We start from the raw sequence: 22333 nt of genomic DNA, 5'->3' as shown, positions 1-22333 counted from the left end.
TCAGCCTTTTACAAATGGATAAGGGGCGAAGTAATTGTCTTAACTACTTCCTGCTGACAATAGGGCGGCGATAGGGGGTTTAAAAGGCTGAAATGTTGGCCAGGTTCTGGAATTTGCTGTTGCCTTTGTTGTCCAGGGTCTGAGAACATCTGCTTCTGGGAAGGGCAGTGCAGGTCCAGCTAGGAGGAACAATGCAGGTCCAGCTGGCATGATTTCTGAGGTTGGACGTGAGCACTTGTGACTAGCTGCTTTGACGATGTCTCAGATGTAGGCAGTCTGGCAGGATACAGGAACATTCATGTGGGCAGAAGACAAAGTGGGCAGGTTAGGAAGAAAGTTCTCTTTAGGTGTGCATTTGAAACTCTTGGGAGAGCAAAGATAAAAGGCTTGAGGCGGGGCTGGAGAGATGGCTCAGAGGTTAAGGGCACTGACTGCTCCTCCAGCGGTCCTGAGTTCAATGCCCAGCAACAACATGCATGGTGGCTCACAACCATCTATAATGTGATCTGATGCCTTCTTCTGACCTGCAGGTGTATGTACACACAGGCAGAGCACTGTATACATAATACTCAAGAAATCTTCAAGAAAAAAAAAAAGAAAGAAAGAAAGAAAGAAAGAAAAAAGGCTTGAGGCAATGCTGACAATTTGTGAAAATGTTTGGAGAGCAAAGAAAAAGGTTTGGACATGGGAAACTTCCTTCCATTTTATTTACCCTAGGAAAGGCTTGAACACGGGAGAGCAAAGAAAAGGTCTGGATATGGGAGCTTCCTCCCATTTTACCCGATTGCTGGCAATAATTAAAACAGTTTAGTTTTAGGTCTGTCCAAGTTTGGTTGCAGAGGCATGTAAGCTTGGGCGCCCTTAATGTGGGCTTAGGGATTTGAGATTCTCTAAACAACACCCCAAAGGGCGTTTCCCATGGGGAGATAAGGTCAGTAACCTGTTAGGGCGTCCCCAAAAATGGAGAGTTGTAGGTGGAGAGGCAAGTTGATTCTTCCTTGGGCTTTCTTAAGGACATCAGTTCTCCAGCCCCCCCCCCCCCCCGCGTGGTCAGCAGGGTGTCAGCAGACCAGCAATCCCACCAAAGCTGCTGCTGGAGCCCGGAGCATCAGCTGGAGTCCAAAGCCTTGAAGCTTTCCCTGGAGCAGTTCTCTTCAGGAGCCTCTTGAAGTGCAGAGCTGAACAGCCAAACACCAAGTCCCAACCACTTAAGATAGCGGCCCAAATAACAGGTGCAGGCCAGTTAGTAGCTCGTCAGTAGCAACCACGACCAAGAGCGCAGCTCAACAGCAGACTCGACAGCAGATTGAGCTGGCCCAGAGACATAGCTACTCAGTGCCCTGGGATTTGGACAGCGGCTGTGGATGGACACGAGCCTAATTGGAGGTCAGCGAAGAGGTCGAGCACCTCCGCTCTCAGTGAACCGGAGAGGTGCCAGCAGTCTCTAGGACAAAGGGAAGCATTTATGTGACTAGGAAGGGGGAATTTAGCTGGTGTTGGGTGCAGAAAGGTGGCAATCAGGTAGTTAGGGGAGGGGAGTCCCAAAACCAGGGAAAAGGGGAAGGAATCCCACCCTTAGAGATGGGCGGTAGGCGAGAAACTTAGGCTGTGGATTACAGTGCTTATCTGGACTCCGTTTGACCTGAGACATTTATCCCATGGCACACATGTAGTGTCACACTTTTGTACACACATGCCTGTGTGTGCATGCACACATGCAAATAAATTTTTGTTTGTTTGTTTTTTGGTTTTTTGAGACAGGGTCTCTCTGTGTAGCCTTGGCTGTCCTGGACTCACTTTGTAGACCAGGCTGGCCTCGAACTCACAGCGATCCGCCTGCCTCTGCCTCCCGAGTGCTGAGATTAAAGGTGTGCGCCACCACCGCCCGGCCTAACAACAGAATTTTAAAAAAGAGTTTTAGTAACATGTCAGACCCACAAGATAATCCCTACGTGTGGAGCCCAGGACGGCCCTTGATGGGTGTGTAAGGAATGTGAGGCCCCAAGCGAGTGTGTATTGTTGACAAGGATAAGTCTATACTAAGGTCCACAGTGCCTCAAAGCCCTGGGAGTGTCTCACGGGAATAGCAAAGCTTTCCTCTGGTCAGTGTCTGACAGGACGGGGTGTACAGAAAGCATCCCCCAAGCCGCCTCCTCCCAGTGTTACAGCCTAGCCTACTCCCTACAAAGACTTCCTCCTGAGATTGTCTGGACCCGCCCCACTTCCCAGCTGTGTATCAAAAACCCTGCCTCCCTAATCAGCTGCATACAAATTCCCTCCTCGGATTCAGATGTACATAAGGAGACCCGAGTTTCCAGGCTATGGACAAGGTGCCGTCCATGGGAAGGGGGGCGGGGGCGGGAGCACAACCCTCCCTATGCTGGCCTTTTCGAAGGTGTGTCCGCTCCTGTATATCTGTGGCACCCCATTCAGGTTTCTACGACCAGCTCGTGCAGTACCCAGCAAATAAGAGCAACAGTTGTCTTCCAAAACAGCTCTGCGTGTTTTTTCTGTACACGCAATATCGTCTATGCTTTGAGCGCTTTTTCATCTATCTTTACCGGAATGTACGCCTCACTAGAGCAGGCACTTTAAAGTCCTAATCCACCGCTGTGTTTCCAGAGCCTAGAGCAGCACTTAAGACAGAGAAGAAATCCAGGAACTCTTCGTTAAAAGATTTTAGTTTTTAAGTCTGTGTGTGTGTGTTTGTGTGGGTGGGTGTGTGCGCATGACTTCAGGTGCCCAGCGACGGGTGCACTGGCTTCTTTTCTTGTTGCTGAGAAAATACCTGAGGAAAGCAAGCAACTAAGGAGGAGGGAGTTGTTCTGGCTTCCTGGTGAGGAAGGCATGGCGTCAGGAACATGAGGTGGCAGAGATCTGAGCCTGGTGCTTGGTTTCCTTTTCCTCAGTACAAAGGACACCAGTTCAAGGAATGTTTTCACCAACACTCAGGAAGAGCCTTCCTTCCCTCCTCATTTAAACTGTTCCAGAAACTTCCTCATAGATTCTCCCAGAGGTGTGTTTCTATGTAATCCCATCAAATTAGCCATGAGAACTGTCATGGGAAAACGCCTGAGAATGGGCTTGCCACAGCTGCCACTGTCAAACTGGCCCTAGTGCAGGTTTGTGTTTCAACAGTTCAGTTGTGTCACACTCTTATTATTTTTGCCAATCTGATGGATGTGAACGGTTTGTCACTGTCTTGTTTTATTTCTCTTCCTGGTTATTAGAGAGGCTGAGTGTTTTCTCTTATGCTTTTCCGTTGATGTGCCTACTCATGTCCTCTGTCTGTCTGTCTGTCTCTCTCTCTTTTTTTGGTTTCTCTGTGCAGCCTTGGCTGTCCTAGACTCACTTTGTAGACCAGGCTGGCCTCGAACTCACAGCGATCCACCTGCCTCTGCCTCTGCCTCCGGAGTGCTGGAATTAAAGGCGTGTGCCACCACACCCGGCTCTCTGTTTCAATACTGGAATGCTTACATTTTATGTGCGTATAGATGGAGATTAGACAAAGATGTGGATGGGTAGAGATGTAATTAAGGAGAGATATATAAATACCAACTTTTGCTAGTTGTTTTCTCTCTCTCTCCCTTTTGTTCTTCTTTGTTTATTCATTTATTTCTTTATGGATCCCAGGCTGGCCTAGAGCTATTTAGCTGAAGATGATCCTCTTGCCTCTACCTCCTGTGTGCTAGGACCACAGGCGCATGCCACCATGACCTATTTTATGAGGTGCTGGGGACTGACCCCAGGGCTATATGCTGGGCAAGCTCTAGATCACCTGAGCTGCCCCACTAGCAATTTGCTTGTCTTTAAAGATTTTCTAGTCAGTGGCTCATGTTTTCTTTGCCGTATGCTTCTTCTTAGAGCCAGGCATTTAAAAACACATATTAATCTTTCCTTGTATAATTCGGAGTTTTCAACTCTTGTTTAAGAAATCCTTTTTCACCCTGAGCTGATAAAGGCATAGTCTTTTTTTTTTTTTTTTTTTTTTTTTTTTTTAGCATTTTCTATCAACCTTTTATTCAGAATTTAGAAACAGCTTGAAACTTATGAAATTACAAAAAATAATGAAGAACGTATTTATGTTTCTTCTGTGATTCACTTTTACACTTTTCAGAGTGATTCACTTTTCAGAGTGTGTGTATTTGTGGCACGTGTATGTAGGTATGTGCATGTGTGCACTTGGGCACACTGGTCTATGCATGGCCAGAGACTGACATCAATGTATTCCTCTTTTTCTCTCTACCTTTTTTTTTTTTTTGGACATAGGGTTTCTCTGTGTAGCCTTGGCTGTCTTAGACTCACTTTGTAGACCAGGCTGGCCTCGAACTCACAGCAATCCACCTGCCTCTGCCTCTTAAGTGCTGGGATTAAAGGAATGCGCCGCCACGCCCGACTCTATTTTTTAAAATTATAACACAATTGCATCATTTCCCCCTTCCCTTTCTCCCTCCAACTTCTTTTATGAACGCTTCTTGCTTCTTGCTCTCCAATTCACACACACACACACACACACACACACACACACACACACACGTATGTACACAAGCACAACTTTATCAGTGTTAACCGTATGTCTATGACCTCCAGCTGACCACTGGGTATTGGCTAGCCAATCGGACAGCTCTTTCCTGGGGAGAACCATTTCTATGGCTCTTCACATCCCCTGGCGCCCATAGCTCTTTGTGTGGGGGTGAGCCCTCAAGCCTGCCCTGTCCATTAGAATGCCCATCCGTGGCACTGTTCAGATCTTGTCTAGGCGGCCATGTTGAGGGGACTTGATAGGAGCCCCTCTGGCATCTCTAGGAGAAAAAACGATGGAAACTTCATGAGTGCGTGTGTCATCCTTGCAAAGGTGCCATGTTGATTCTTTCTGTATTGTTCCAAGTTTAGTATTCATGCTGCACTCACTGTGTTACTTTTTTTTAAGGTTTATTTATTATTTATACAGTATTCTGCCCACATGTGTGCCTGCCCACCACAAGAAGACACCAGATCTCATTACAGATGGTTGTAAGCCACCATGTGGTTGCTGGGAATTGAACTTGGGACCTTCGGAAGAGCAGACGGTGCTCTTAACCTCTGAGCCATCTCTCCAGCCCCACTGTGTTACTTTTATGTCTTACTTTAGGTGCTTGGATGTTTTACCTGCATCTGTGTCTGCGCACCTGCCTGAGGAGGCCAGAAGAGGGCCCTGGATCCCTTGGAACTGGAGTTACAGAAAGTTGTGGGCTGCCATGTGGGAGCTGGGAATCAAACCTGGGTCCTTTGGAAAGCAGTGAGTGCTCACTAACCCCTTAGTATGTGTTTTTATTACACTTATTGGTTGATTTTGTGAGTGTAAGTATACCACAATGCGTGTGTGTGCATGTACACGTGTGTACGTGTGTGTGTGTGTGTGTGTGTGTGTGTGTGTGTTTAGTCAATGCTCACCTCTCATATGGGTCCCAAGAATTAAACTCAGTTGGTTAGGTTTGGCTGAAAGCGCGTCTGTGTATGTAGGCAAAAGTTTACTGTGTAATCCAAATGCTGATTTCTGGACCCTCCCCCAATATCTGGTTGTAATCTTTTTTCTGAGAATCTCCTGTCTCAGTGTTGTATAAGCTCTGCTCCCCAGTTGTCCCCTTGTATGCCAATAAGGCAACTTACAGCCAATCACCGAGCAGAGGAAAGAATAGGGCTGGACTTCCTGCATGCCAGGGAGGAGCAGTTAGAGGAGGAAGTTGGGGATTGAACCAGGGCAGAGGTCCAAGAAACGTCAGGAAGGAGCTAGAGCAGGGAAAGCTACAAAGTGCAAGTATCTCTGAGATGCACATTGGGAGGAAGCCAGATTATCTTAGAGGGTTGAGAATAAAGTAATAGCTGCTCAGTTCTTGTACTGTGAAGCTTATTATTATTATTATTATTATTTTTTTTTTTTTTTTGGTTTTTCGAGATAGGGTTTCCCTGTGTAGCCTTGGCCATCCTGGATTCACTTTGTAGACCAGGCTGGCCTCGAACTCACAGCGATCCGCCTGCCTCTGCCTCCCGAGTGCTGGGATTAAAGGCGTGCGCCACCATGCCCAGCTCGTGAAGCTTATTATTAAACATATATAAAAAAGTATTATTTGTGTGATAGCAGTTTTAAGGGAGAAACTAAGAAACACAGTTTTATAAAAATAACTAACACGTGCGTGTGCGTGCTTGCGTGTGTGTGTGTGTGTGTGTGTGTGTGTGTGTGTGTGTGTGTGTGTTCGTTCCTGTGCTTGCAAGGGCATGTGGAAGCCAGAAAATCACCACACGTGTTATTCAAGAGACATTTTGAGGAAGTCCTATTGTTGGCTGCAAGACATGACTTCCCTATGTGGCCAGACTGACCTCAAAGTCACCACCCTCTTACCTCTACCTCCGGAGTGCTGAGATTACAGGCTCCCACCATGCCTATGCTGACATCCTTTTTATTACTCTACTGATTTAAAGTTTTTCCCTAAAGGTAATCTAAGAGTTGGAAGAAGGAAGGGGGAGGGGAGACAGAGAAATTATGCATAGGATTAAATAGGACACTGTAATCCAACCAGTGGAGGAGTAAATGCCCTGTGACTGTAGGCTGCGAACCAAAATGGGTGGGAGGGGCTGTAGCAGTTACAAGTCTGGAGAGACCACGCAGCTGTTCAAAACCTGACTTTTTGGCTGGTTCCCAGCACCCACGTGGTGGCTCGTAACGGTGTGTAACTCCGGGGTTCTGATGCCTCCTCCTCTGACCTCCACTGTCAACTGCACAGGTGTGGTGCACACGTGTGGTGCACGTATGCATACATATACTTGGGCCCACATACGTACATAGAAAATATATTTTTTGAGACAGAGTTTATGTGTAGCCCTGGTTGTGCTGGAACAATCTAAGTCTAACAGGCTGACTTCGAACTCACAGAGATCCACCTGCCTCTGCTTCCCTTGTGCGGAGACTGAAGGCTGTAAATACTGTTTTTACAATTAAAATTGCAGCAGGCCGGGCGGTGGTGGAGCACGCCTTTAATCCCAGCACTCAGGGAGGTAGAGGCAGGCGGATCGCTGTGAGTTTGAGGCCAGCCTGGTCTACAAAGTGAGTCCAGGACAGCCAAGGCTACACAGAGAAACCCTGTCTCAAAAAAACAAATAAATAAATAAATAAAATAAAATTGCAGCAGTTGTACTTGCTGTCTTCCAACCCATAAGCAACAGATGGAGTGACAGTTTATAATCGTGAAAAACAAACCTCCTGTTTTCTTCCCCCACCCCCACCCCCCCCCAGCTTTAGTATCCACAGGTGATTTTGTTTTGTTTTGGAGACAGGATTTCTCTGTGTAGCCTAGCCTGCCCTGCACTCGATTTGTAGATAGACCTGGCTGTCTTCTGTAGGCTTCGACCTTTTCTTTTCTTTGTTTTTTGCTTCGATCTTTTCTTAAACCTACTTTATTTGAGGTTCTTTAGTGCCTATACCTCCCTTCCAACCCATCTACTCTAGGTAAGAGAGAAAAGAGGTCAGTGGGAACAGGAGAAGTAGACCTTTTTGGACTTAGTTCCTGGGAGCGATTCGCCAGAGCCTGAACCCGGACCCAGAAGCTTCTTTAGGAGCGGCTCTCTCCAGGAGTTTATCAAAGTGGAACATAAACAGCCAAACAACTCCAAGACCCAAAAGCCCCGCCCCCTTTTGGGCATATATATATATATCTCCTCTCAGAGTCTGTACTAAGATGTGTTTCAGCTGACAAAAACCAAGCCTCCACACGAGGTGGTTCGTCTTCTAGTGGATAAACATCACCTGCTCTCTCACAAGGCTGTTCCCCATCCCACACTTGGGATCAAAACAAAAACATGTTTTCATCCACTACAGGCTTCGAACTCACAGCCATCGGCCTCCTTGAATCCTGGAATTAAAGGCGTGTGCCATCACGGGCCTCCAAGGATGATCTTTTAAAAAAATTTTTATTTTTTTCCATTAATGGTTCTTATCTGATTCACAACTGAAAAAGAGATAAAGGTTTGATTTTCAATTGTAAGTCTGACGTTGAATTTATGCGCGGTGTGAGGCACAGACCTGATTCTATTACCTGCCCTCCCTGTGTGTTTAGCCAAAGCAGCTCTGGCTATCTGGAGGTAGGGCAGACCCCCACCCTCACCCCCTAGAAAGGAGCAAGAGGGACTCTCATCCTCCATCAGCCCGCCCCTTTCTTCTTGATTAAAAGATCCTAATCGGCTTGAGGAGATTAAGGGCTGCAACGGGCTGTTCCCACACCTCACCCCACCCCACCCCCGCCCTGGGCTGGGCTGCCAGGGGAGACCGAAGGGGCATCGACCCTGTGACCCCTTAGCCAAGGCCCAGCCCTGGACTTCCAGGTAAGTAATGAATGGCCCACTCGGTGAACATGGGTCCTGTGTGAGGTCTTGGGAGTGTCTCCACTGCCTGCTGAGCCTGCTGACCAGGGAGGGAGGACAAACAATCTGGGGACAAGCAGGCCAGGCCAACGAGACCTCAGGGCGGTGCGCTGGGCCCCCATCTAGGGTCCAAGTGTGTGAAAGCTGAGACACCCTTGGACTTGGGTGGAATTTGAGAAAAGGGCTTGAGGGGAGAACCCCGCTGGAGTGAGTGCTGAGGGTTCCACTCTCACCTTGTTCCTTATGTTCACAGAAGAGGGCAATGACCGCGTGGCCCCTGCCTGAGGGTGGGCTTCCGGATGGCAGGTTCTGCGACCCTGCGTGGCATTCCCTGTCCACCCACCCGCGGGTCTTGCGCTGGCCAGGGCCTTGGCTGCCCGGACTCCTGCTCCTATTGCTGCTCCGGCCTCCTTCTGCCCTCTCCGCTGTGTTCAGGGTGGGGGTGCTGGGCCCCTGGGCTTGCGACCCTATCTTCGCACGTGCCCGTGCAGATCTGGCTGCACGTCTGGCCGCCGACCGCCTGAATCGTGACCTTGCCTTAGACGGCGGCCCCCGGTTCGAGGTCGCGCTACTCCCGGAGCCCTGCCTGACCCCGGGCTCCCTAGGGGCTGTGTCCTCCGCGCTGTCTCGAGTCTCTGGCCTGGTGGGTCCGGTGAACGCTGCAGCCTGCCGGCCAGCGGAGCTACTAGCCCAAGGGGCTGGAGTAGCGCTGGTGCCTTGGGGCTGCCCAGGCACGCCGGCGACGGGTACTACAGCCCCGGTGGTGACCCCCGCTGCAGATGCTCTCTACGCCCTCCTTAGAGCATTCCGCTGGGCGCGCGTGGCCTTGATCACCGCGCCCCAGGACCTGTGGGTGGAGGCGGGACGCGCCCTGTCCACAGCACTCAGGGCCCGGGGCTTGCCAGTTGCCCTAGTGACCTCCATGGAGCCTTCAGACCTGTCGGGAGCCCGGGAGGCCCTCAGGAGGATCCGGGACGGGCCTAGAGTTCGAGGTAGGGTCCCCGAGAGAGTGCGGGGTGGGGGGCGGGGGGAGGGCTGGGGGAGGTGGGCGGGTCCTGCAGGCAGCGGGCAGCACAGCGAGCCCGCCTCTGTGTCCGCAGTAGTGATCATGGTGATGCACTCGGTGCTGCTGGGCGGCGAGGAGCAGCGCTACCTGCTGGAAGCTGCAGAAGAGCTGGGCCTGACTGATGGCTCCCTGGTCTTCCTGCCCTTCGACACGCTTCACTATGCGTTGTCTCCAGGCCCCGAGGCTTTGGCTGCAATTGTCAACAGCTCCCAGCTTCGCAGGGCTCACGACGCCGTGCTCACACTCACACGCCACTGTCCCCCCGGAGGCAGCGTGCAGGACAGCCTGCGTAGCGCCCAAGAGCGCCAGGAGCTGCCCCCTGACCTCAACCTGCAACAGGTAGATGGACTAGAAAACTCGAGGAAAAAGAGGAGAGCCAGGGAAGTGAGCAGAGCACAGGCTAGGAGAGGATGGAACCAGTGGGAAGAGGAGGGTGGAGCCAATGGGAGCGAAGAGGGCGGAGCCAATGGGAATGAAGAGGGTGGTCAACGGGAATGAAGAGAGCGGGGCCAATGGGAATGAAGAGGGTGGAGCCAATGGGAACGAAGAGGGCGGGGCCAATGGGAATGAAGAGGGTGGAGTCAACGGGAATGAAGAGGGTGGAGCCAATGGGAACGAAGAGGGTGGGGCCAATGGGAATGAAGAGGGTGGAGTCAACGGGAATGAAGAGGGTGGAGCCAATGACCACTGAATTAGCTGCAGCTGATTTGGAGTTTCTTGGGTGCTGTCGCTCTGGTTTTGCTTAGGGAATTCTCATTATTACGGTTTACCCTCTGACAGCAGGCGACAAGATCTCTCAAACCCAGTTCCTAAATTGCCACGTCATTTTTAGTATGCTTCAGAGCTGACTCATCCCAGCCCCTCAAGAGCGTATCATCCATAACACGGTGTACATAGGTCCAAGCTTCACGCCCAGCTCAGAGTCATTTCCTCGGGGGCCTCGACTTTGTTCTCAGGCCACAAGGTGTTCTTAACTTCGTGAGAGCCTTGATGGAAGCGAAAGCTCCCCAGGTGGAGGTGGGGCTCCCATAGTCTGCTCCAAAGATAATTTCCAACATCCAAGTAGTAAGCAGAATTCCTTGAGTCTGCAGGATCCAAATTCAAGCCATCTAATTCCATCCCAGTCACAAAGGGAGTCTAGAATCTACTGGGGTAAAGGGGGAGCTAGATACCAGTAGGAAGAAAATTAACCACCAAGAAGGCGCCCTCATCCAGGCCTCGTGACATGGGTTTGTAATCCCCCAGACTCAGAAGGCTGCGGCGGGAGGAGAGAAAAGGTCAGGGCTGAGCTATACACTAAACTCAACGCAAGTCTGGTCAACAGGGGCCTGGCTCAAAAAGCAAGAGAGGGCTGTACAGCACAGCGGTAGCGTACTTGCCAAGCTTGGGCAAGGCCTTAGGCTCAATTTCCACAACCATAGTGAAAAGGGAGTGCCTGAAAGAAGGCTGAGGTGAGGCGTGGGGTTGGAGAGGAGTGCTGAACCACCACCCGCCAACGCCTCTAGGTTTCTCCAAGAAGAGATTTAGGGTCGAAAAGAAGAAAGAATGGGAGTAAAGTAAGAGTGAGATGGAATTGGGGGCGGGGGTAGCTGTCAGTCAGTGGAGAAACAGGAGAAGAGAAAGAGCAAAGGTGCGCTCATTAGTTGTCAGTGCGTGACACAGCCAGCTGTCCCCGCAGGAGACCTGGCTCTCCACATTGTGCCCCCAAAAACTCAGGCTCCAGGCCCCCATTGCTTCTACTTCCTGATGGTTGTTAGGATCCATTTGTACTCTCTCCTTCCACCTTGCTGCTGCCCTGACTCAGGACGCAGCACTTCCGGGCTGGAATCCCATCTGACCCAGGCATCTCTCTGCCAGCCACACCAGGCTGGGAGCGTCAGGCTAGTGTCCTGCATCCTGAGTTGGGGACCTCCATTGCCCTGTATAGATGCACGGAGGTCTCTTCACATGGCCTGGCAGGGCTCGAGCCTCCCTTTCTCTTGTATCTTCAGCTGGGTTTCCTAAGTGTGCCCTCTTTTTTTTCTCCTCTCTCCTATTCCATCTTTTGGATTCATGGCCTGGGGCAGTGGCCACTTCTTCTGGAACCTTCCACCTCTTCCTCTCTTGGCATTTCTAAAGCTCTGCTTCCCTCTGCCTCCACTTATGGCACTCCGTTTACATCCATATCTTTTCCACCTAAGCTAAAAGAAAGTTTGCTTGCAGCAGAGGACTGTCTCACGCATCACTGTGTCGCTAGTGTTTCATGGTGTCTGCCACTCCAAGAAATAGCAATTGAGAACAGTGGGCAGGAGGAGGACCAATGACAGTGCCCCTTTGGGGTGGGGGTGGATGAAACACTGACGATCCAGCTAGGTCTGGTAATGCAGCCCAGTGATCCCAGCTACTTAAAAAGCTGAAGCAGGAGGATCAAAAATGAACATCTGGCTGGGAGACCAGGGTCTCCAGAGTATCCACCTCGAAACGGAGGATCAGAAGTTCAGGGTCGTACGTTCCAGGCCTGTATGGGTTACATCACACACACACACACACACACACACACACACACACACACACACACACAGACAGACATCTGCCTAGGCCACAGAGTGGCTTTAAGGTCAAGCTGAGCAATGTAGGAAGACCATGATTCAATAAATTAACTAAGCAACAAGAACCACACAACCAAAGGATGCTGGGGAAACAGATGAACGCAGGTGATGAGATTGAAAACATAAGCCGGGGTGGGGGTGGGGAGGACTGGATGAAAAAGTCTAGGTGGTAGAGAGTCAGAGTCCGTGATGAGAAGACCCTAACTCATGAAAGGAGGTGTGGTCAATAGCCAACAGGGAGGATGGGAGCCTTCACCTGGGAGATAGGAACTCTTAGGGCTAGCCTGGCACAATCGAGGAACAGGCAGGTCAGTGAAATCTCACCCCCTCAGTCCTGGCCCTGAGTCCTTACTCTCCTCCAGGTCTCTCCGCTGTTTGGCACCATCTACGATGCCGTGTTCCTGTTGGCTCGGGGCGTGACAAGAGCAAGCACTGTGGTGGGTGGCGGCTGGGTGTCTGGTGCCTCTGTGGCCCGCCAAGTGCGGGAAGCCCAAGTCTCTGGTTTTTGCGGGGTCCTGGGAAGAACCGAAGAGCCTTCCTTTGTGCTGCTGGATACAGACGCGTCAGGAGACCAGCTGTTGGCCACACACCTGTTGGACCCCATCCAAGGCTCCATGCGCTCCGCTGGCACCCCGGTGCACTTCCCCAGAGGTGGACCTGCGCCAGGACCAGATCCTTCCTGTTGGTTCGATCCAGATGTGATCTGCAACGGAGGTGAGGGGACACCCACAGGCTCCTACCCGCCATTCACAAAGCTGGGGGGGGGGGGTCGGATCCTGCTGTTCTTCCACGGCCTCCTTCAGCCTATGACTTGCTCAGGACCATTCTGGAAGATTTCCAAAGCCCCTGAGGACCCTTGTAGCATCTCTAGAGTTTCCCCTTGGAGGGATTGTTGACCTTTCACCCAGCTCCCAAGCCCATGTCTTAGTTTTGGCATGACCCAAGAGTGTCCCTCTCTTTGTGCCCTCAGGGGTGGAGCCAGGCCTGGTCTTTGTGGGCTTCCTCCTCGTGATAGGGGTGGGGCTGACAGGCGCCTTCCTGGCTCATTATTTGAGGTGAGTGGTCGGGGTTGGGGGGGGGGAACAAAGACAGCAGATGAGGTCCACATGAGGGGGAAGTCATCGTGGGGAGGGACATAGGATCCAGGGGGCTGACAGAGACCCTGGGCATGTTCGGTGGGTAGCCGAATTCCAGTACACTTCCCTCAGCTAATGTTCCTCCTCTGCTCTCTCCGCTTGGCCTCTTATGGAATCTGTGGGGATGACCACCTCCCCCCACCAACCAGGCATAGGCTGCTACACATGCAAATGGCCTCTGGCCCCAACAAGATCATCCTGACTCTGGAAGATGTCACTCTCCTCCACCCACAGGGGGGCAGCTCTCGGAAGGTCAGGAAAGCAGGAAAGCAGGCAGCCAGGAGCCACCTATCTTTTTTTTTTTTTTTTTTGGTTTTTCAAATCAGTGTTTCTCTGTGTAGCCTTGACTGTCTTGGACTTACTTTGTAGACCAGGCTCGCCTCAAATCTTCTTCCTGTGCATTTGGTCCTTTCCCTGAGCTGACTGTTCCCTACCCCCACCCCCACCCAGTTCCCATAGCTTCTTCCCCAGCTTTGTCCTTGTGAATTAGACACCCAAACTGTGCAAACAGGGGTGACAGCCTTGCCTTAGGCTGGTGTGAAGGTCCCACTAGAAAACATGGTACCGTTTCCACCTGCCCTGTGGATTCCTCTTCCTCCTCTCTGTCACCCACAGCACTCAGCCTCAGCCCAGGACTGTGGCCCCAGAATATATTCACATACTTTGCACTGACCTCTGTCTGCAGGTGACCCAAGGAAGCAGGTCCAGTCTGGGTACCCGGAGCACGTCAGACATCCGCAGTGTCCCCAGCCAGCCCCAAGACAGTATCAACATCGGCATCTATGAGGTGAGCCCAGGCTCCGGTTCCGCTAACCTGTACTCCAGGAGAGGAAAAAAGAAAGGGTCAAGTCAGATCCTGCAGGCCCCCGGCAGAGCGACGGAGCTGGGCGGGATCCAAGGGAAAGTCAAGGATTTAGCAATCCTAACTTGATTCCCCAATCTGGAAATCTTTTCGGCAACAAGATCCAGGTCAGGGCTTCCCAAACCCAAAAGCTGGAGGCTGGAGGCACCGTGCGATCCTCACACATGCAGGCTGGTGTGGCCACTGAGGCTGATCCCTTCTCCCCTGTGGGTCCCTGACCCCAACCCTCAGCAGTCTCACCCAGTTCTCATCAGACCCACAAACACCTGCCCTACATCAGAAAAGATGGACACTAACACCTCACCCGGAGCATGTGAAGGTGGCAGAGTTGGCGAGGGGTACTGAGGAGAGGGTTGAAGAACTCAGCTAGTCAAGAGGGGCAGCGGGGAGCTCCCAAGCTCAAGGTCCTGAAGAAAAGGCAAAAGTTCTGACCCTGTCACCTGAGACCATTGTGACTGGTTCTCAGCGACACATTATTGGTTTTGTTTGTTTTTTCGAGACAGGGTTTCTCTGTGTAGCCCTGGCTGGCCTGGACTCACTTTGTAGGCCAGGCTGGCCTCGAACTCACAGAGATCCGCCTGTCTCTGCCTCCTGAGTGCTGCTGGGATTACATGCTGTTCTTTGTCCCAAGGGCCCACTCTGCCTATGCCTTGTCTTTCTTCTCCCTGGCCCTGTCCAGTAAGTGCAACTCCCAGTTTTTAGTGACCACTAAAAGATGTCCCCATATTTACTTCCAAGTGCTTATTGAAAGTCAGTACCAAGTCTTCATAACTTTCTTCTAGTTTACATCTCTTAGCGAGGGGCAGCGTCACCGATCTGATTTGCAAGGCTCAGGGCACACCTTTAATCCCAGCACTTGGGAGGCAGAGGCAGGTGGATCGCTGTGAATTCGAGGCCAGCCTGGTCTATAAAGAGAGTCCAGGACAGCCAAGGCTACACAGAGAGACTCTATCTCAAAAACCAAAAAAAAGATACCCATGATACCCATGAAACATATGGTCATACCTCGAGCTGCCTGCATCTGACATCCTGCCTCATCGCAAACGTGCTCTGGGTCCCTAGAGCACAGTGAATCTTGGGGTTTCAGGGACTGACTTCCCTAACCTTCTGCTGCAGGGCGACTGGGTTTGGCTGAAGAAATTTCCAGGAGATCATCATATGGCTATCAAGCCAGCAACCAAGACAGCCTTCTCCAAGGTAAGAGCAGAGCCATGGCGTGGAGTTGGGTAGCTACTGGCTTGCCCATTCTTGGCATCTTTTGCAGCGGGTGGCAGTTCCCAGGATTTCTTTCCTCTCTGGAGAGGACTTCCTAGCATCCTATCTTGTGATGCTAGCTTTTTTCTTTGATTTTTTTTTTTTTTTTTTTCTGGGCTGAAAGTTGAATGAAGGTGCTACCATGTTCCCAGCACCCAGCGCACGGCCTGGAACATCGGAGGCCAGGAAATTTGTGTTGAGTGAAATGATTATAAAAAGTAAAGCTGAGGACCCATCGAGATGGCTCAGTGGACAACGGTGCCAAGGCTAGTCACCCGAATTTGTTCCCCAGAACCCAGGACTGGCTCCTGCAAGCTGCCCTCTAATTTCCACATGGATGCCCTGGCACGTACATTGCACACACATACAAACATGCAGATATGCACACACATACACAAACAGGCACCTTTTAAAAAGATAAAATTTTAAACAAGTTTCCACTTCTCAGGACAGTTGTGTGGGATGGCCTCAGCAGTACTGACACTGTGGATGCGTGGACAAGGAGAGAGTAGACTAGCTTACTCTGGCACCTTCAACTTTACTGTCCTCTTCCCGCAGCACCAAGCAGCCTTGGTTTGGCCTCTTTCCAGGGGGCCACCTCAGGGGCTTGTGATCACACCTGTGAGGGACTGAAGTGGGTCGCCTTTGTGGTTGTGGACAAAGTCACCAGCTGGCCCCCAGGGAAAGCTAGAAAGGCAGCCATTGATCTGTCTGGTCCCTCATCAAAGACTGCCATATTAGAAAGAGCAGGTTGAGTCAGAGCTGCTTTCCCTCACGGCTTTCCCCTACGACTTCACTTAACGTTGTGGTTAATTTAGCCCTTCAGCTTTATTTAGCCCGAATGGGTTAAGTTCCCAGTACACAGCTGTCTTCTCACTCATGACTTTAAACTTAGTTGTTTTCACATTCTGAACACCCTTCACCACATTGTGTTGTCCGAAGACAAAACTACGTAGAGAGGAAAACTGCACCCCGCCCCCAGTTCACTTACCGTTTTTCTTTTTTAATATCTATTTATACATATTCTGCTCGCATGTGTGCCTGCCCACCAGAAGAGGGCACCAGATCTCATTGTAGATGGTTGTGAGCCACCATATGGTTGCTGGGAATTGAACTCAGGACTTTTGGAAGAGCAGCCAGTGCTCTTAAACCTCCGAGCCACCTCTCCAGCCCCCTCACTTACCGTTTTTCAATCCCATGTTCCCAGTTTCAATCCTATGATCCCCCAAACAGGCATTAATGGGGGGGCAGGTAAGCGTTGGTGCCCTGAGCACTGCCCCCCAAGGCCAGAAAATGCCTGTTGGTTTCTGCCTACAGCTGCGGGAGCTCAGGCATGAGAACGTGGCTCTCTACTTGGGCCTCTTCCTGACTGGTACAGCAGACAGCCCTGCTGCCCCTGGGGACGGCATCTTGGCTGTGGTCTCAGAACACTGTGCTCGGGGCTCCCTCCATGACCTCCTGGCCCAGAGAGACATCAAGCTGGACTGGATGTTCAAGTCTTCCCTCTTACTGGACCTCATCAAGGTATGTGTGTGTGTGTGCACGAGTGCGTGTGCATGCGTGCGTGTGCATGCGTATGTGAGCATGTGTGTGCGCGTGTGTGTGTATGTGTCCATACGTGCGTGAGTGTGTGTGCGTGTGTGTGTCCTGGCAGTCAGGGCAACTGAGGCAGCCTCTTCTTCCACTCCTTCCAAGGGACTGAGATACCTGCACCATCGCGGTGTGGCCCACGGGAGGCTTAAGTCACGGAATTGCGTGGTGGACGGGAGGTTCGTGCTCAAAGTGACAGATCATGGCCACGGGCGACTGCTGGAAGCGCAGAGAGTGTTACCCGAACCTCCCAGTGCGGAGGGTAGGAGTCCCCAGCGGCCTCCCAGGCACTAGAGCATCCCCTAGGATATGCTTTTCCCTGCATCCCTGCCTCATGCTCTTCCCATTCCAAATCTACTGACCCTGGTCAGCTACGGGAAAGGTCTGTGGCTGCGGACCTGAGGGCTTGCTAGGGAGTGCCTGAGCTCTGGGTCCCTTGTGAAGTGGTGGAGGCGTGCGCTCCGGAGGCGGAGTCTTCCCTAGGCACCGCCTTCGTGAGGGCAGGGTTTTCTCTGAAAGGCTTCTAATCTCCTACAGTCTCTTCGCTGAGATATTTGAGGGTTGTGGGGTTAATTAGTACCAATGAGGATGAGGGTCTGGCCTGACGGGCCACCGCAGCCTCTCTCATGCCCATGCCTCGCCTCCCTGTTCTTAGATCAGCTGTGGACAGCCCCAGAGCTGCTCCGAGACCCAGCCCTGGAGCGACGGGGAACTCTAGCTGGTGATGTCTTTAGCCTGGGCATCATTATGCAGGAGGTTGTGTGCCGCAGCACCCCTTACGCCATGCTGGAAATAACATCCGAGGGTAAGGTAGCTTGGGGACAGGTAGGCACACTGAAGTTAAAACAGCCAGGCCAGACCCAACCTGGCTCTTTAACAAAGGGAAGCCCGATGATGCTTAAACCGTGGTGGCTTTCTTAAAGCTGGGCTCTGAAGATGGTAGCGGGGAAGCCAGGCAGGAGGCGGTGTTGCAGGGCATAGATCTTATTTAATTAATTATTTATTTATTTAGGTTTTTCGAGATAGGGTTTCTCTGTGTAGCCTTGGCTGTCCTGGATAGCTTTGTAGACCAGGCTGGCCTCGAACTCACAGCGATCCACCTGCCTCTGCCTCCCAAGTGCTGGGATTACAGGTGTGCGCCACCACAGCCTGGCTAAGGCATAGATCTTAGTAGCTTCCGCCCTGACCCTGGACCCACCCTGCTCTCCCAACACACACACACACACACACACACACACACACACACACACACACACACACAGCCTCTGACTCTCAGAGAGGGCAGAAGGGGGACAAATTGGCCAGAGGTCAGTCCCGCTGGACTCAAATCCAAGCCATTGATTGTCTTTAGGGTTCTCAGCCTAACCTTTTCTCCTCTTATGCTCAGTAAACACTAGCTTGTATCACCTCTTACTGATGTTCAGAGTTCAGGGGCCTTCTGGCCGTTCCTGGAAACAACACACTACACTCCTCCACCGACCAAAGATCTGTTTATTTTTATTTTATTTATTTATTTATTTGTGTGATGTGTATGTAAGTGTCTGTATGCAGTTGTGTGTGCATATGTATGTATATGCAAATTGAGTTCAAAGGCCAAGGCCAGCTGCCTTTCTCAATCATTCTGTTCTTTATTTTTTGAGACGAGTCTCTCACTGAAGCCATAACTCACCAAGATAGGTTGGCAGCCAGTTCTTGGGAGCCTCTTGTGTCTGCCACTGCATCTGGGTTTTAAAAAACGTTTTTGTTTTAATGCTGCTGTTGGAGATCCAAACTCAGGTCCTCTGGCTGACATGGCAGGAGCTTGCTGGCTGAGCTGTCTTTCTCCTAAGGCCTGAAAGTGTTAAATAAAAAATAAAAAAACAAAAAACAAAAAAACAAACAAAACCTCTCTGGCTGGGAAGTTGGTAGAGTACTTGGTTATGAGTTCAGTTCCCAATAGCCCATAATCTGGGCGTGGCGTGTAAGCCCAGCAGGTGTGTGGGAGGTAGAACTCGAAGGCTCAGAAGGTCAGAGTCATCCTTCAGGGTCATCCTTGGGTCATCCTAGCTACACAGCTGGTTGGAGACCAGCTTGGAGCCAGAGGTGGCTCTTGCTTGGCGATGCCCACTTCTTACAGCCGCCTATTGTCTTCTTGCCTCCAGAAGTGGTACAGAGGGTGCGGAGTCCCCCACCGCTGTGTCGGCCCTTGGTGTCCATGGACCAGGCACCTGTGGAGTGCATCCAGCTGATGACACAGTGCTGGGCAGAGCAGCCGGAACTTCGGCCCTCCATGGACCTCACCTTTGACCTGGTCAGGGCCTGGGATTGGGCAAGGACTGGGTTGGCCCTTGGGATCCCAGGCAAACAGGCTGGCCGGATCCGTGACCTTCTAGGCTCTCTCCTAAGGATCATCCTAGGGACTGAGGAAATGTAGCTGGGAAGGCATAGGATGCAAAGAAGCACTCACGGACGCCCTCGGGATGGGAGAGAGAACCCTGGGTTCGAGAACCACTTAAATCCAGTCAAGTAACACTGAACGGGAACCAGAGATGTGCTCGGCTTACCTGACAGAAAGGCCTGGGCCTGACTTAGTGCCTCGCCAATTCCAACTCAGAGCCACAATCTCTGGGAACTCTCATTGTCCACACCCCCCCCCCCAACAATATCTGAAAATGTAGTGGCCCGGAGTCAGGGGTGCTTTATAAATAGAAGGTAAATGGTGCGTGGCCCCATGAGAGGGTGCAGGAGAGGATCATGGGAGCCGAGGTCTTGATGATGATGATGATGATGATGTTTTTCGAGACAGGGTTTCTCTGTGTAGCCTTGGCTAGGACTCCCTTTGTAGACCAGGCTGGCCTGGTCTCACAGCGACCCGCCTGCCTCTGCCTCCCGAGGGCTGGGACTAAGGCGCGGGCCACCCCCTCTCTCCTCTCCTAGTTCAAGAGCATCAACAAGGGCCGGAAGACAAACATCATTGACTCCATGCTCCGGATGCTGGAGCAGTACTCCAGCAACCTGGAGGACCTGATCCGAGAACGCACAGAGGAGCTGGAGCAGGAGAAGCAGAAGACAGACCGGCTGCTCACACAGATGCTGCCTCCGTGGGTGCCTACGGGGCAGGGGTGTGGGGAGGGCGTGGCCAGCCTAGGGCAGCCTCCAGGTGACCCCTCCCCCGCCCACCGCTCGCCCTTCCTAGATCTGTGGCTGAGGCCCTGAAGATGGGAACATCTGTGGAGCCCGAGTACTTTGAAGAGGTGACACTGTACTTCAGCGACATTGTGGGCTTCACCACCATCTCGGCCATGAGCGAGCCCATTGAGGTGGTAGACCTGCTTAATGACCTCTACACACTCTTTGACGCCATCATTGGCGCCCACGACGTCTATAAGGTGGAGCGCGCCAGGAGACGAAACCTCCCACCCTTCAGTTTCGTTTTCTGTGTGTGCCTGGGTGGCTTAGAACCTGCTGTGTAGAGCAGGTTGGACTCAGACTTGTAGCAATCCTCCTGCCTCTGCTTCCTGAGTGCCTGGAGTTTTTAAGCCCGCGTCAGCACTCCTGCCTCTGGCTTTCGGTTTAAATGAAAGCGTTCCACGGGCCTCGGGACAGCAGCCTAGTTTGCCTCCGCCCTCCGGTCCCTAATCTCCTCCTGCAGACCCAAGTGCAACCCCTAACTCCCAGCTCTGCTTCCTCGGATATCTGCCTTGATCCCTTTAGACCTCCGGACAAGTGTGGCTGGTCTGAGTGTTGGAGGGGAGGGGTGCACAGAACCGAACAGACGCAACTCCTTCCTCCAGGTGGAAACGATTGGAGATGCATATATGGTGGCCTCCGGACTGCCACAGAGGAACGGGCAGCGGCACGCCGCGGAGGTTGCCAACATGTCGCTGGACATCCTCAGCGCGGTAGGCTCTTTCCGCATGCGCCATATGCCGGAGGTACCAGTGCGCATCCGCATTGGTCTGCACTCAGGTAACTAACTACTTAGCCCTCTCCACATCTGGCTCCAGATTTCATCCATAGGAGGCAAACTCTTGGCGGGGACGGGGCGTGGGAGTAGGTGCTTGCCTTGAAGAAAATATATTTAAGAGTGTTTGTTTTTCTTTTCTTTATTATTATGTATACAATGCTCTGCCTGCATGTGCACCTGCAGGCCAGCAGAGGGCATCAGATCACATCACAGATGGCTGTGAGCCACCATGTGGTTGCTGGGAATTGAACTCAGGACCTCTGGAAGAGCAGACAGTGCTCTTAACCGCTGAGCCATCTCTCCAGCCCATCAAGAGTGTTTTTATTGGGGAGCTGGGGGGAAACACGGGTGCTACGGTCTTTCAAGGCCCTTCATGCAGCCTAGCTGCTGAGCACTGCCTAGTTCCGTCCATCTCTGCTTGCCCTCTGACCCGGCATATCTCTCCAGGCCCGTGCGTGGCTGGTGTGGTAGGCCTCACCATGCCTCGGTACTGCCTGTTTGGGGACACAGTCAACACTGCCTCACGAATGGAGTCCACTGGGCTGCGTGAGTGTTAACCCGCAAGGAGAGCTGTGGGAAGCGGGAGCTGGGGGAAGGAGGCTGGACAGGGGAGGTAGCCCAGGATGGGAAAACATGGGAGGTAACTCCTGAAATCACGGTGTGCCCTCACTGCCTCAGCTTACCGCATCCACGTGAACCTGAGCACTGTTCGGATCCTCCGCGCTCTGGACCAGGGCTACCAGATGGAGTGTCGAGGGCGCACAGAGCTGAAGGTGAGTCTGGACCACGCTCTGCCACTTCGTGGGGGTCCTTACAGATAGATGTAGGGCCGCCCAGTTTCACGTGGACCTATAGCTTCTCCGTCCCTCATGCTGGTCTGCCCAAGTCACCCTTTCTTTTGTCTTCAGGGCAAGGGTGCTGAGGACACGTACTGGCTTGTGGGCAGACTCGGCTTCAACAAGCCCATCCCCAAACCGCCAGATCTGCAACCAGGGTGAGTGGTTGGCTTGAACCTGCTGGGTGAAAGCCGGGCGGGCGCCGCAGTGGCGCCAGCCAACGGGCCCTTTGCGCCTTCTCCCTTTCTCCCTGCCTCCCACACCAAGACTCATGCCAAGCAGCAATGGCCCAGGCCCTGACCTCCCTCACCCCTGGTTCTTTTCCCTGAGGCTGCAGTTTCCTCCCTGCAGGGCCAGCAACCATGGCATCAGCCTGCAGGAGATTCCCATAGAGAGACGCAAGAAGCTGGAGAAAGCCAGACCAGGCCAGTTCACTGGGAAGTGAAGTTTCACTGGGCGCAGGTACTGTGCCTTCCCTCATCCTCGGAGACCACTCCCTTCTGTAAGGGTGGCAGGGACATGTGCTTCAGAGGGGTCAGGCACTACCTCACCAGCTCAAAGACTGGGTAGGAGTTGCCTGCATGATGTCCACCTCAGCCAAGTGTCCCTATTACTCTCTGATTTAGGGGGCAGAGGCTGATTCCTCAGCCCAGAAAAGGGG

At 52.2% G+C, this 22333-nt stretch overlaps 1 protein-coding gene and 1 pseudogene across 1 annotated transcript; one reads left to right on the top strand and one right to left on the bottom strand.

Annotated features, from left to right (window-relative positions):
- Nucleotides 1-4810: 4810 nt before the first annotated feature.
- LOC127208909 (uncharacterized) lies at nucleotides 4811-4911 on the bottom strand (annotated as a pseudogene).
- A 3672-nt stretch (nucleotides 4912-8583) lies between these two features.
- Nucleotides 8584-22117, top strand: Gucy2d (guanylate cyclase 2D, retinal). Its single transcript, XM_051167292.1, has 18 exons — nucleotides 8584-9386; nucleotides 9495-9799; nucleotides 12411-12762; nucleotides 13019-13103; nucleotides 13334-13436; nucleotides 13870-13971; nucleotides 15163-15243; nucleotides 16618-16824; nucleotides 16996-17152; nucleotides 17546-17695; nucleotides 19032-19180; nucleotides 19807-19970; nucleotides 20066-20258; nucleotides 20664-20838; nucleotides 21284-21382; nucleotides 21515-21609; nucleotides 21745-21830; nucleotides 22024-22117. The coding sequence occupies exons 1-18, from the start codon at nucleotides 8657-8659 to the stop codon at nucleotides 22115-22117; spliced, it is 3327 nt and encodes a 1108-aa protein (XP_051023249.1). The 5' UTR covers nucleotides 8584-8656.
- The last annotated feature ends 216 nt before the right edge of the window (nucleotides 22118-22333 follow it).

The sequence above is a fragment of the Acomys russatus genome, chromosome 25, assembly GCF_903995435.1.
Source record: "Acomys russatus chromosome 25, mAcoRus1.1, whole genome shotgun sequence".
Taxonomy (NCBI): Eukaryota; Metazoa; Chordata; class Mammalia; order Rodentia; family Muridae; genus Acomys; species Acomys russatus.
The sequence above is the reverse complement of the archived record's forward strand: the minus strand, read 5'-3'. Positions and strand labels throughout refer to the sequence as shown.

Excerpts from the sequence above, each read along its gene's own strand:
- Gucy2d (XM_051167292.1), top strand. The coding sequence starts at position 8,657 with ATGACCGCGTGGCCCCTGCCTGAGGGTGGGCTTCCGGATGGCAGGTTC. Across the intron at positions 19,181-19,806 it reads TGGACCTCACCTTTGACCTG|TTCAAGAGCATCAACAAGGG; the intron begins GTCAGGGCCTGG and ends CTCCTCTCCTAG. Across the intron at positions 20,259-20,663 it reads GCGCCCACGACGTCTATAAG|GTGGAAACGATTGGAGATGC; the intron begins GTGGAGCGCGCC and ends TCCTTCCTCCAG.